Raw genomic sequence first — 14,529 nt, forward strand, 5'->3', positions numbered from 1 at the left:
TTGCTCTCACTAATGAGGCAGTGCAGGCAGTAGGCCATTGTCTGTTTGCAGAAGAACCTAGCTCCCTGCCTGGGCTTCCTTACAGGCCACAGAGGAACGAGCAGTGAGTACATCTGATTAGCTGTATCAACTGGTAAAATGCTACCACACCGGGTTTCCGCTCATAAAGCCAAGCTACATAGTAATTAGCCTGGGATCGATGTGGCCATTCAGCAGCTAGCCCACAGACACACAGTTTCACTGGGGACTGCTCCATCACGGAGCTAAAAGAGTGAAGTCTTTTTGCAAAAGGTTAAAGGTTAAAGCATCACCGAACATTGGGTGCATTACTGCCACATCACCCCTTTCATGTTTTCGTCTGCCCACGTTCTGTCAGACGAATTAGATGAAAAAGATTCAGTCGAGATAAATCACATTCATGTGTCCGCGTGTGCCATTAATCTTGCCTTCTCCAACCCACTGGCCTTGGCTACGTATTGGATTTGTCACTGGCAGCCTTTGCTGTGCTGAGTGATGGAACTTGGAGCTTAGCACATGTTGGTGTTATCACGCACCAACACTCACTACCTGGGTGAAACTCTATTGCTTTCTAAAGACCCTCCGGCCATATTTCTTTCTAATCTGAACCATCTCTAATGTGCGCTGTGGCATTTCTGTTAAACTAGTGGAATCAGCTTACCAAACGCCTGTGTTGTTGTTTACTTCAAATTGACTGATTGCCACGATAGCCTAAAGATTAGAGAAGGAAAGCTTGTCAATGGGAGGTGAGGAATGGAGTCTCGGCACTGGCTCAAGAAAAAAAAAACAGGCTGGACATGAGCAGGTGTTTTTGTTCTGGCTCAAATATCAGACTGCTGTCCAGTGCCTCTGAAGGAGTAGTTTGACATTTGGAAAATATGCTTATTTTTTTTTATGTCTAATACACTTTCTTAGCTCTAGAAGCTACAGCCATCAGCCAAATAGCTTACTGTAGCTTTGCATAAAGATTAGAAACAGTCCTGAACATAACAACATTAGAAAGCAAATTGTCAGCTAGCTGTTTCACTCTGTTTCCAGTCTTCATGCTAAGATAAGCCAATCAGCTGCTGGCTTTTATTTCATCTTTAGTGCGCTGATGTGTAGAATAGTGTTGATCCTCTCATCTATTTGTAACTCTCTGTCAGAAAGCCAATACATTTATTTCCCACAATGTCAAACTCTTCCTTGAAGCAAAGCACTTATTTGCAAACTGTTGCCGTTGTTCTTGATTGACTGGACAATAGTAGAAAGTTGGTGTAGGAGTTGCAGTCGACACCTAAAAAGTGTTATTCTGAAAACCCTCAAAAATAATTTGTCATTTTTACTGACAATACAGGGCTCAACAGTAAGGACTGCCCGCTTGCCTTGGGCAAATAAAATGCCAAGTTGAGCAACTAAATCTGCCAACTCACTCGCTATTTTGATATTCAATCAATCATGAGTGTAAATTTTCATCAATAAATGGCTAAAAAATGCTGTTTTCAGCCTCTCAAATATATTTTCTCAGTTTATTGTCATATTAAAGTGAATATCATTGGTTTTGGACTGACGAAATAAGACATTTAAGGACATCGCCCTGGACATTTTTAACCAGCTTTTTGCATCTCTAGATTAGTGATGTCAATTACTGTAAGTCTTTGCTGTTATTTTGTAAACTCTAATAAATAAATAAAAAATGTACAGGGGCAAGTAAAAATTGACTTCGGGCAAGTAGATCCCTGACCTACTTGCCGATCGGGCAAGTGAAAAAAGCATTAAGGTTGAACCCTGCAATGGTCTGTATGAAAATAGCTGATCACATTTGTCTGCCCATGTGTTTGTTCTGCGGTTACATTATTATTATACAGACATTACTATGAGCTCTAAATGTAATTGTATGAAATGCTGACAGGCAATTGCACATTTAAACAGTGAATACCGAAGCTTAAATATTGACTTTGCATTGCATTGTTTTTCTTTACACTGTAACCTGCTGCTCAAGTGTGTAGGCTTGATACAGGCGTTGAGCCACAAGCTCACAGTTGAGTACTGATCTGTCTAACCGGTGGCTGCTGTTACGCTGCAGGTGCCCACGGAGTGCGAGAGGAGCCCCAGTTTGTGACGGCACGTGCAGGAGAGAACGTCATCCTGGGATGCGACGTGTCCCACCCCCTGAACGGCCAGCCCTATGTGGTGGAGTGGTTCAAGTATGGAATGCCCATCCCCTTTTTCATCAACTTTCGTTTCTACCCTCCTCATGTGGACCCGGAATACGCCGGTGAGTTGCTTTTCCTCCAGCTTGATTCACAGAATCATGCTTCTGCTTCTCCTCGCTCTCGGTTTGTCTTTCACCGTCTGTTTTGGTGAAGGGGTTTAAACAAAGACATTAAACCATCACCTCCTTGACAGCGGTTTCTTTGATCAGTGGTCTGCTTTCCAGTGTAGACTGTAATAAATATGTTTACTAACTAATGCAGACAGCTTTAATGAGATGACATTTCCTTTGGAGGCAGCGGCTCTTTCCACCTCAGATTATTTATGTGTTGTGCTCAAGGTGAAGTTTGTCGGAGAGGTGAGAGGGATTTTCCCCTTGCCTGCTTTTGATTTCCTTCCCTCTGATCATTAAATTCCAGAAATAATCCCCCTCTTCTGCTGTGTGTTTGATTCAAAGAGCTTTTATCATGCATTCATTCATGTCATAACAAATTAAACGAGTTTCCCCAGCGTGAGGAGGAGTCAGTGAAACTAGCATTCACAAACGTTTTGGATAATCTCAAGCGTTAAAGTGCATAACAATTTAATGATCACAAGAGATGAAACTATTTTATTTTTGTCTTAAGGTTGTGATGGCAACCACACAGATACAGCTTCAGACACACTTGCAGGTGACCGCTTCAAATTTCACTGGCCACTGGAAAATAAAGAAAAACAAAACGCCACACAAATCCCTGCAAATTAGCCACTACCACTAACATCTAATAATAAGAAAGAGCTATTCTTATGCCTCACTTTTCAAAAAGTATTTTTCATTAAACCAGTTCAAAACAAAAGCAGACTATGAACTTGAACTGCGGAGTGTTTTTTAATAGGGATTTAAAAGAAGATGAGGCATGAGATGAGTGCCTTGATCTCCTCAGGTATGTCATCACCAATCATCTGAGCCCTGACAGACACGAAATCAAAGGTGACACAACCTTTGTTAACCAGGACAGGGATGTCAGGATCGGTCAGGATCAGGAACGAGACAGCGTACCTCGAGAATTTGAGGATAAAATATTTGCACTTTCTGAACCGATGATCAGTGTCATTTAGGGCTGCTCCCTGAAAGGCGAAGATTCGAATCATCACTTGGAGACCCCTCAGTCAACTGAGACTCTTCATATGGAGCAGTCAGTTTGCTATTGGGACATTTTGGTCCCCAGAAGTAACTTTTACACTGGTCTAAAATCATTCCACTACATCAAGTTGTCCCATCTGCTCAGTGAGGACGTCTGCAGCAGGTAATGTCACAGGAAGCTGCAGACCTGGCCGGACCCAGCAAAAAACCTGGATTATATTCTCAGACAAAACTTGTTGTCCGAAAAGGAGTAGGAAGAAGCAACATGCTTGTCTTGTCCTACCCCTATTGTATACTATTCTATCAATAATCAATCAATTATTATATAAATCCCCCTTACCTCTTAATTGTGAGATGTGTGGAAGAGTGAGTTTGCTGCATCCAGTAAACAAAATAAACTCACAAAGGGTCAAGAAATTAAACATTTTTACGCCTTTTTCCCTTAATAAACAGAAAGATACAATTGTACACCTATGGAATCCACATGTGATGAGTTCAATTGCCTCTTTAATTTATCGTAAAACATACTTTAGTCACACTCAACAGAAGAACAGTGTAAATCTCACCCCGACTGTCTTCGTTAGACTTTTCCAACAATCACCAACTCTGTTTTGGTCAAAATAAACCCTTACTTCACTGTGTTAGATGTGAAAATAGTCTGGCTCTCCCAGGCTGTTTTCCTCTCACTCAGTGGGTGTGTACTGTGACGCTGAATGAGAAGGCATCATGGAGTACTGGCTCTCACTCAGCAGACCATTAAATTAACAAAATAAAATGACAAAAACTGCCCCATGAAAATGCCAAAGTCCCCCAGCCAGCGATGGTCTCGGCCAATTGCGGACAGACAATTTATTTTGTCACCTGCATCCGATGTTGCGTCTCACGACTGAGATAATGTTGTCTTTTGCCTTCTGCATAGTACAAGCAGTCAGAATCTTTAATCGCCCTTTTTAAGAAACTTAAAACTACAAAAATTAAATACTTTTTAGTAACAATGTATCACAGTTTTAATTCTAATTAGAATGAACCTGATAACCTGTAATTAAAAAGAACACTGCCACTAAGAATCTAATTAGACACATTATGCCATTACTATGGCAGATAGTAATCTCCACATCTTTTTGAAAGGCGGTTGATTGATTGGCCACCGTCTGCATCGGATACAGGAAAGGTTTCTTTTTGAAGTGTCCTTTACATCCTGGCTGCCTGCTGCAGCAGGAAGAGAAGCAGTCTGACAGTGTCGAGGATTGTGTCAAAAATACAGAAGCTTTGTATAATCTTTCTGCATCCTCACACACTTTGTCTTCATTGATTAGATCACTGAGCACAAACACCTGACAGGAAAGCCTGCTGAGCTACAGAAGCCACGGTTAGAGTTACAGAATCCTGACTACAGCAAAAAAGAGCAGGAGGATACGACTGTAACCCAGAGTCTCTGAACGCTGCAACAGTCTCACCAGCCTGTGTCGTCTGTTGGGCCCCAAGCTGAGGATAACATGTTCGGCCTTATTAATGTTCACAGCCTGTAGCTAGAATACAGCCAGAACATGACATGAACAACATCAAATATGAAATGTTGATTAATTTTATAGAAAGGAATACAGTTATATTTGATATTTTCCCCACCCAATCCTCACCCATTGCTGATTAACTCAAGGTTAAAGGTAAAAACTGAAGACCTCTAGGTTGCAGGTTTTAGCCTGTTTTAACTGTCTTTAGCTTGAATCATAGCAGCTAACTAGCTAACTCACTTTCACAACAGACCCCTCCAGACCGCCGTCACACAGGTTACTCACAAGCCCACCTTCCTTCAAGGGGAATGCTCAGCTGGTAACACACAGGTGCAGTGGGTGGGCAATTCATGTCCAGTATTTAAACAAAAGTACTAATACTCCATGTTGAAAATTCTCCTTGAAGATTCTAAACTTTATTAAGGTAAAAGCATGTCAATATTAAGGCAAAAGGGAGTCAAAAGTAAATGTAGCATTACTCATTGTGCAACAAAATGGTCCCTGTTAGTGTTTTATTATTATATCTGATGTTTTTGGATTAATATTACTGCTGCATTAATGTGTATGTTGCATTTTACTGCTGTAGATGTTTAAGGTTGAGCTCATGTGAACTACTTTATAAACTGTTGGGTAGTTTAATCTACAGCAATAAATCATATTCTAGATGTTTATCTAGGGATGCACAGATCGACTGACCAGAGCCTGGAACCATCCGGTTTTCAGCGTGACCAGCCCTGATCCAATTTTGTACTCGTCATATTTACACTCATGCTCTGCACGATGGTCACCTCATGCGTGCAGCTACACAGACAGTGACATCACAACCACAACAGCACTGGTCACAGGCCCACACACTCAGACACATGCTTGTGGTGAAGTTGCTGTTAGCGACAGATTCCAAGAACAGGATAAAGAGAAGACGGTCGATAAGGAGACAGAGCAGCTGAGCAGCTGGAGCTGTCAACGAACAATGATGAACTGTCTGGCGTTTCATTCTAGCGTTAGCCAGCAACAGACTACTGTTCACAATCTCTTAAAATCTCACCTCCTGCTCTGGCTGAAGAATAAACAACCTGTGTTGATGTTGATGTCTCCTTAAACATTTTCTCATTCAGACTCATTTAACTTCTTCTGTTTTTCTCACTGCAAAGCTTAACTGTAGCAAATAATCTTGCTGTAACTCGGAAAATGTAAAAGTTATTTAATAGTTGTTGTTTTATTATGAACATCAAGTTAAAATTTACATAAAAGAAAAAACACAAAAATGCTTGTGTATTCTGTCAATTATAGCTCTTAGAAAAACAAAATTGAAATCGGCCAAAATCGGAACTGTCTGGTCAGATTGTAAAAAAAAATCTGAAATTGGAATCGGCCAAGAAAATTGCAGTCGGTGCATCTCTAAGTTCATTATATGTTTACACTATTTGGAACAGTGTGTTTTTTTTTTTTTTTTAAAGAAAATGCATATATCCAGATATATATTGTGGAATATTTAGATATTTTTAAGATATATTACCCAAGCCCTAAATTACATACATTTGACGGGTGTTGAGGGACTATGCACAGCAACTCCTGCTTGGACTCTTGTTGTTTTCCTCTTGCATTTTTCAGTCCTAAGAAACACTTCACTGGCTTTGGTCCATCTATTCATCTGTGTTTCAAAGTGAAGCTCTGAAATATCTGAAGTTCTATAATCTGATGCAGTAGAAGACCAACCTCCCACTGTGCCTCAGTGTGACCATGATGTTACATCATGGAGCCAAGTCACAGGTCACAGTCAAAGCTGCTGAGATACATAGAGGCTTACATTGTGCCCTCTTTAGATCAGGATGATGTCGAGGGTTAATGAGTCGTGCCGACCACAGGGCCACCGTTTCCTAGACATCCGTCTGCCCTTGGTCTCAAACACGCCGTTGTCTTATTCTTTTATAGAGAGGAAGAGGGACAAAACATCTGCAGAGCAGAGGAGGCGGAGCAAATATAAAACATTTCCATGAGAAAGTGTAGAGAGGGAGAGATGGACACAGTGATAGTCGAGCAGGAAGAAAGCAATAGAAATTTAAGATGAAACTGGAAATAGGGGGACAGAGGAAAAAAAATAAAGAAATAGCAGGAAGTGGTCCCAGATTACATTGTTGAATGTTGCCTATCATCCTGGAAGATCTCCAGACTGGTCCAGAAGAATGGTGACATTTTAAAATGACTTGCCCCAGCAGACATTTCCTGAAGCTAATAAATCTGCTTTGTCCTTCATCTGTCAGAGTTCTCCAAAATATTTTGGACTCAGATTTAACTGTAACTCCCTTCGCTGGTCTTCTTTTAAAACAAATACAAGCAAATGTTCAGTTGGATTCACACTAATGGCAGGCAATTAAAGGACCAGTGCACAATATTTCATCATAAAACAGTGAATTTCCAGACTGCAAACACCTTGCCTCACCCTCCCCTTCGAAGTATGTAGGAGAACTAATGGTGGCTGAGAAAAATGCAAATGTTTGGTAGGTTTGGGTATCATTTGTTTGTTTTTTTTGCATTTCTACAGCACTACAGTACCTCAGTATAATGCTGTTTTCTCACACATTTTTCCTTTTTTAAGAATTGCGATTCGATTCCACTTCTGAGATCTAGATATTACACTTGGCTATATTGCAATTTTGATAATATTGTGATTAAGCCCTAATCAATGCCCAGCTCTATGAAGGCCCACCTCCAACAGATCATTTAGATCTTGTTTATAAATCAGTGTGCTGCCTCCATAGAAGACCTGCGCCCTCTGTAAATATAAAGGGCTCATTTTGAGGTAAAGAAAACACAACAGTTGTTATTTTCAGGTGATTATACACTGATGAAAACCATATGCAGACAATAAATCCCTGTAAATCTTACACACTGGACCTTAAGTATGAAGTACATGTATGAGGATCTGTGCAACCAGTGTATCAGTTGCACTGCCTTTGATGAGCACTATTGCATCAGTAACAAGTCAACTCACAGCACCAGAAGCAACCTCATGCAAAGTTGAAAACGCAGCCTGTGCCAAAGGCGAGTCCTCTTATGTTATCACAGTTAACGCCAGTCATGAGGAGTGGAGCTCTGTGACACACTGCCATGTGTTGACTGCAGGAAGCTGATAGAGGAGACATGAAGTGGGGCTCCACTGACTGAACAGAGCAGGACTGGAGGAACAGCTGGACTTGTGTCATAATTACTTCAATGAATAAAAGCCCTGCTGACTGCTGCTTTGCTGCCTTAGGGTTCTGTTATTTTGACATATAAAATTATTGTATGGACACACTTCAGGATGGGAAGTTATATACGATGTGTTCCACTCAGACACAACGATTTAAATGAGAATTTTGACCTGTTTATGAAATCTACATTCTCTACTGTCGCAGACCAATCAATAGAAAATATTTTAAATTGATTTTAGAAGGGACAGTTAACCCAAAAATCAAAATTTCTCCTGACCTAGGGTTGGGCGATTGGATGCATATATTGTCTGTTGACGATGGGCTGAATCCATCGACGGTTGCTTTTCTGGGACGATTTTTGGGGCGATATTTGTCATTTTTATTTTGCTAATGTAATGGTGTGCAGAGTGACAGCTGCTGCTCCGCGTGGCGCTCTCATCCAGCAGCTCAGAACACATCCACTTTCAGGCCATGAGTGCGCTGAGCTGGGAGAGGAGTGAGAGATAAACAGCCTGCAGAATTAGACTCTTTGCACGCTTTTCACAAGCTAAATTAAGGATTTAATTCAACCAAACCAGAGTTGGTGCTTGTTGGAAGAGTGGGCAGGCTAACAAAAATGCTTTTGGTGAGTTTTACATATTTTTCTGTCAAGTTTGAATGAAGTGAATTATCTGAGGATGTAACGAGCCAATTAAGTTCATCTTTGTTTGGTAAAGAAAGAAACTTGAATTTAGAAGGTGTATGGTTGCATTTATCCTTTTAAAAGGAAAATTAGTGTGAGAATATTTAATTTCTTGACACTTTGAAAGTTTATTTTGTTTATTGGACACAATGATGACATACGCAGCATGTGTAACGTAGTGAATTCACCGCTTGCATGTCTTTCCCAGTTGAGATCTAAGAGGATGGCAGGTGGTGGGAAGGTGGATGAAGATATCGCCAGTTGCCGATAGATGGCCTGATGGTCATCGTTTGGAAAATTTTAACATACCGCTCAACTGTACCCTGGCCTGTAGTGCTGTATATCCATCTAGACTTTTTTTGGTGTAAGTTGCAGAGTTATGGGCCAAAGAGATGTCTGCCTTTTCTCAAATTTAATGGAACTAAAAGGAACTCTGCTTGTGCTGCTTAAAAGCACCAAAAATATATTTAAAAATTCAGAACTGCTTCCTTTCTGTGGTAGAATCTACCGGAACTTCTTTAGAATTTACCAGAAATACAATCTTTTCTATTAAAAAGGAAGTAGTTCCTACATGAAACTGTTCACAAGGTCTGTGGATTCTCTGGAGTAACCAAGTCATGATTTTTGGAAAGAGATGCAAATGCATTTTTTGGTGCTTTGAGCACCACATGCCAAGAGCCATTTAGTTCCATTATACTGGAGAGAAGGCAAACATCTCTACAGCTGATATCTCCAAAACTCTTCACTGCAACTGAAGCCAAAAATCTAGATGGATAAATAGCACTTATAGGACAGGGGGAAAAGATGTACTGTCCCTTTAAACACGATCCAATATATCTTCTTGTTTGTATTAATTTCTGTAACCTTTGCATAGTCTTTTGTGTTCTCTCATTTTAGTCACACGTCCAAGGAGCTCTCACATATCTTGTCATGTTTGTTTGAGGAGGTATATATTCCCTGTTAAAAGGAATGCTCTTTAAAATGATTAATTACTGTTGTGGGGTTTTGCTCAGCTTAATTCAACAATGGAAAAGATTGCTTTTGGCTTTAATGAAGTTTGCCCACAATGGGCTTTGTGTGTGATAATTACATAATTGCCACTGAAAGCCGTTAATGAAGAATAAATACAAAACAAGGCCAGAGAGCGCATGGAGAGTTCTTTTAAATGCCACCAAAGCCCTTCAGTGACTTCTCACCTCAGTCAATAGTAGTTCTTACTTAAGCATGAAATTTACATAAAAGCTGTGTGTCATTTTTCTGCTTGTTGGAATAAATTGTTGGAATAGTAAATAGTATACCCACTGCAGAGATTTCAGCATCCTAAGACTATACTTGTATTTTTTTAAAGACTCTTTGAAGGTATCTGAGGTGCATACACCATCACCACTATAGAAAAACATTCTTTTTACTGACACTTGCAGTCCTTTGTGTACATTGCAATAACTAGGAGGAAAATAAACAGAGAGACGGAGGTGGCACATAACTATTTGTATCATGCCACGCAGCATTAAACCTTCATGGGTTTACATTACCAGCACAAAGGACACCAGCAGGAACATTTGTTGTTTCCAGGAGCTTTTGTGTAAAGCTAGCCGGACATTACAGCTGTGATTGCCCAACCACAGCTTCTCCGGCTGACCTTGGCAAAATAATTGGAAAGTTTGTCTGGTTGTAAACAGCTGTGGGATACATATAAGCTGCTGTCATAGCATTTCAGCAGCTTATTTGAAGGGGTGTGCATAAGATTGTAATTACACTGTCATAACAATGTAATTAAGAGCCATTCAATCAACTGCATATTTTTTAATGCAAAGTTGACATTGTTTAAGATGTCTTTATTATGACAACTTGACATTAACCAAGACAACATGACTTGTCAATGTCTGTTCTGACAACTTGACATGACTTAAGGAAACTGCTTTATGTTTAACCATTACATTATGCTCTCATGTGTAGTTGGTTTTGACATTGACACTGTGAATAATTTCCTGAACTTCAACTTAAGTGCTACCATTTGGGCTTGTCAAAAAGATGTCATTAATTGTTATAAGACCAGTTTGACGACAGTACCAGAGTGCAGTATCAAAGGGATGTAGCTAACAGAGTTAGCTGATGGACGGGTTAGCTAGTGTAATTGCTGCTAAAGTAGGCTAACTGCTGTCTGATGTTATCTGTATCTGGCTGCAGCTAGTTAGCTTGGTTAGCCATGGAGCTAGCTGCCTAATTAGCTGACCAAGGCCTGGGGTGCCAGGAGACAAACCTAGCAAGAAAACCACCTCTCTACTCTATTTCCTGTTAAACTGGCCACTGTCTTGAAGGCTGCGTTTGGTCCTGGTCAGATGTTAAGATAAGGGCTCCAGTCAACATAGTTTTTTTTTTTTTTTTCTGGCAGAAAGGCGCTAGCAGGGTTCTGCAGAATGCTGGGATGAAGCGTCTGTGTGGTAAAAACGCTGCATGTGGGTTTTGTTTCTGTGACAACAATATCTTGAAGGTTCCTATGGCTGCCTTTTTGCACAGTCTAGCTTCGCTCCTTTGGTTTTTATTATTTGTTTGACATTTTTTACTGTGAGCAACAACCAGAAGATGTGCTGACTTGGTGTGATACAGGCTCATCTTGAGTGAAGCAGCTATAGAACGTTAACCACATGCCATTTCCTAGAAATTCGACACAATACAGGTCCCCCGATATTTTGCTATCTAAAAGCTTTTATTTTAAGCTCAAAATCCAGAAATGTTAGGTTTTCACTAATAGTAAGTCATTTCAGCTGAAAGTGAACATGAAAACAGCAAAATAAACACAGTGCCTTCCTGAAAAATTTCCTACACAACATGCTCAGAGTGGCCGTTCTAAAAAGATGGCCTCTAGATAACCTCTGGGTGGCTGTGTACGGCTGCAGATGCTCTCTCCTCAGAAACAAAACAATTCAGTGTGGATCCTTAGCCATGCAAGGTACACTGCTGTTGGTCGGTAGGTTAGTTGGACAAGACTGGAATATCTCAACAACTACTGGATGCATTCCCATGCATTGATACAGATACTCATCTTTCCCAGATAATATACTGACCTTAATGAATTTTCCTCTACTTTCACCATGAGGTTGATTTTTGGTTTGTAGTGAAATGATTCCATTGTGATTTGTAATAACTTTGGTGATTCATTTTAATCTAGCGCCCTCAATTATGATCAGATACCTGCAAAACGTCAGCCCCAGCTGTACGTGCGTTCATTGCAAATCATCAGATCTTAACATGACTAAACTTGAAGTCAAACATTGTGCACTGCTACACTTACTAAACATCAGCATTTGTAGCAGTGTCATTGTGAGCACTCTAACATTTAGCCCAAGGAAGTACAACCCCCTGAGCTGCTGTAGACTCATTATCACATTAGTCTCTTTAATTGTCTGACCTCTTATTATCATTGTGTCAGTATGATACGTTCAATATTATTATAAACCTTATCCAAGACTTCTGTACACATACTTCATGTTTATGATTCCCTCTGTGCATATGGAGAATTAACATAGTATTATAAAACACTGCATAAAGAGATGAGGTCTCCTGATTATGGCATCATTTTATAGTGATGTGAAAAGAAGAAAAAGACTATTTTGAGTTATGACAGTTATATTATCCTCTAAACTGAAAGTGCTTTGTGTTAGTAGGAAGAGTAATAGTACATTAACCTTTTACCTGGCAACCACCCTGGTACAGTTCCTACGGACAGCCTGTGACCACATTTCTCTTGGTGATCATAACTTGTGAAGAGGATTGCTGGCCTGTGAAAAATTGGGGCTCCTCCCTGAAGCATTTGAGTGCGCCTGAGAAACAACCCTGCCAATAAATTGTGTGTAATTAGAAGATTTAACAGAGAAATACCTCCGCAGGGCTTAATACCAACATGCTGACACACTGTCACTGCTCTCCAGGGAAGAAAAGAGAAAGTATAGACCTAATTGGAATATTCTCAAAGAGATAGTGAATGTAGTTTTTGCGCATTGTTTAAGTTTTCTTAAATAAGGAGTGCCGACGGGCTGTGCTGTGAATCGTGCTCTGTGTAGGCTCACTCATCTTTGCTATAGTTTGAGAAGATAATGTGAAGGGCTGGATTGCAGGGCGATGACATCATTTGTTCTTCAAATGTAAAAGGCTGGCACAAGGACAGTTTTGATGAGAACATACTTAGCCACACTAAAGCCATCTGTATGACAGCTTTACTGTCTCCACAATGGACTGAAGGTTTTACAGTGAGGGATCTTCTAAAGTGCTGGCATAATGTAGTCAGCCTGCTCTGTACATCTGCAGCATTTACAGTAACACTTGTGAGAGGCAAATCCTGCATTTCAGTCTACAGAGGGAAGGAAGAAAGTGAGACGTGGTTGAAATGACATTTCTACATATGTCTATGTTAATCCTCATTCTCAGAAGTGCTAATAACTAATGTGCTTAAGAGAGGTCCTCTCATTAGTAGATCAAGTTGAGAAGTCATTACCTAACAGATGACAAAGTTAGCGAGATGGTCAGGAATTGAATTTGCAGAACAGTTAATGAGGGAGAACGAATGAAAGACATGCGAGGGTGTCAAACGTACAGCCTGTGGGCCACAACCAGCCCACCAAAGGGCCCAATCCGGCCCACTGGATAACTTTGCAAAGTGTGCATAATTGCAAAGCAGTCATTAATACCAGACCAGAATATTGAACACTGTGCAAACTATAGTCAATATATCAGCAGCTTCAGTACAAAATAATCTGAATCAGACTTCTATCTTGAAACAATATTGCCGTGATAACTGGACCTTCTTCCTCGTTCCTCTTCCACTTTAGTTGGTGCTGTGTGATGCCAGGATTACTACACAGGAGTGGAAATGTATTGAAAATTAAAAAAAGAAAAGGAAAGTAAAATATATTAGGAACTGCTTGTGGCATCGTGTGGTACATGGAAGATCATGCGATTAAAGGGTGAGGCCTTCATTTTTCTTGTTGCCAACAATCTCATGAAGAGCTCAAAAGCCACCAGGGATAGACGCTAATATTCTTAAGCAGCGGCCACCAAACATCTAAATTTGGTGGCCAGAATACATTGTTGGTAACCCAAACGTAAAGTGAAGTAAAGTCAACACAGAGAGGGGCAATTTAACACAAGTTAACACATTCTTCCTTAACTGTGACACTTGAGTTGACATGAATTGTGATGTGGTGTTTCCCTAGAGCTGATCAACTAGTGAGACTTCTCAGCTAGTTGACAAAACACACTGCAGTAAATCAGGTCTTTAGATGTGTCAGAGGTCAGGGGTCAGCAGAAAGTGGCATGTGGCTCTTTTGCCTCTCTCTGGTTTGTAATAAAATGTGCAACATAGCCTACATCTAGGGCTCAGAGTCTTTTCCTCAAAATTTTTACAGTAATCTTGAGTCTCTCTATGTCTATGGATGCCAAAGATTTTTTTGGGTGCCAAAAAATGCTCTTTTGAGAGTGAAGGTTCTCTGTTGATTAAACTCCTGCTTCCATTTTATTAACTTAACCAGGGGCCACAGTTTGTATTGAACCCCACCAACAATTAAGTTATCCAACTGATCTAAAAAGGAAAGGGTTGAACATCTTTTTATTGTTTGATTTTTAGGTTTCTTTGGTGGGGAATGAAGCCATCTTAGTTACAAAGTTTGCACTTCACTTAGACTTGCACCCAAACTTCGAAGTCTCTGCTGTGCTCAAAGGGTGTAGGGCTTTCACCACATATTTGGTCTCTGCTGTGTTACATTCATTAACCCTGTCCTGAGTTGTTTTTTCTTTTTGCTTCAGTGGGAAGCGGTG

General features: G+C 40.3%; 1 protein-coding gene across 2 annotated transcripts in view; it reads left to right on the forward strand.

Annotated features, from left to right (window-relative positions):
* The window catches only part of LOC146318632 (protein turtle homolog B-like), a 194,099-nt gene that overhangs the window by 44,416 nt on the left and 135,154 nt on the right, over nt 1-14,529 (forward strand). For both annotated transcript variants that reach the window (XM_084730666.1, XM_084730665.1), the window contains exon 2: nt 2,084-2,275. In XM_084730666.1, coding sequence (XP_084586792.1) covers nt 2,084-2,275 — 192 coding nt within the window. The remainder of the gene's footprint in view (nt 1-2,083; nt 2,276-14,529) is intronic.

The sequence above is a fragment of the Lutjanus erythropterus genome, chromosome 11 (assembly GCF_056507025.1).
Source record: "Lutjanus erythropterus isolate fLutEry1 chromosome 11, fLutEry1.hap2, whole genome shotgun sequence".
NCBI classification, from domain to species: Eukaryota; Metazoa; Chordata; class Actinopteri; order Lutjaniformes; family Lutjanidae; genus Lutjanus; species Lutjanus erythropterus.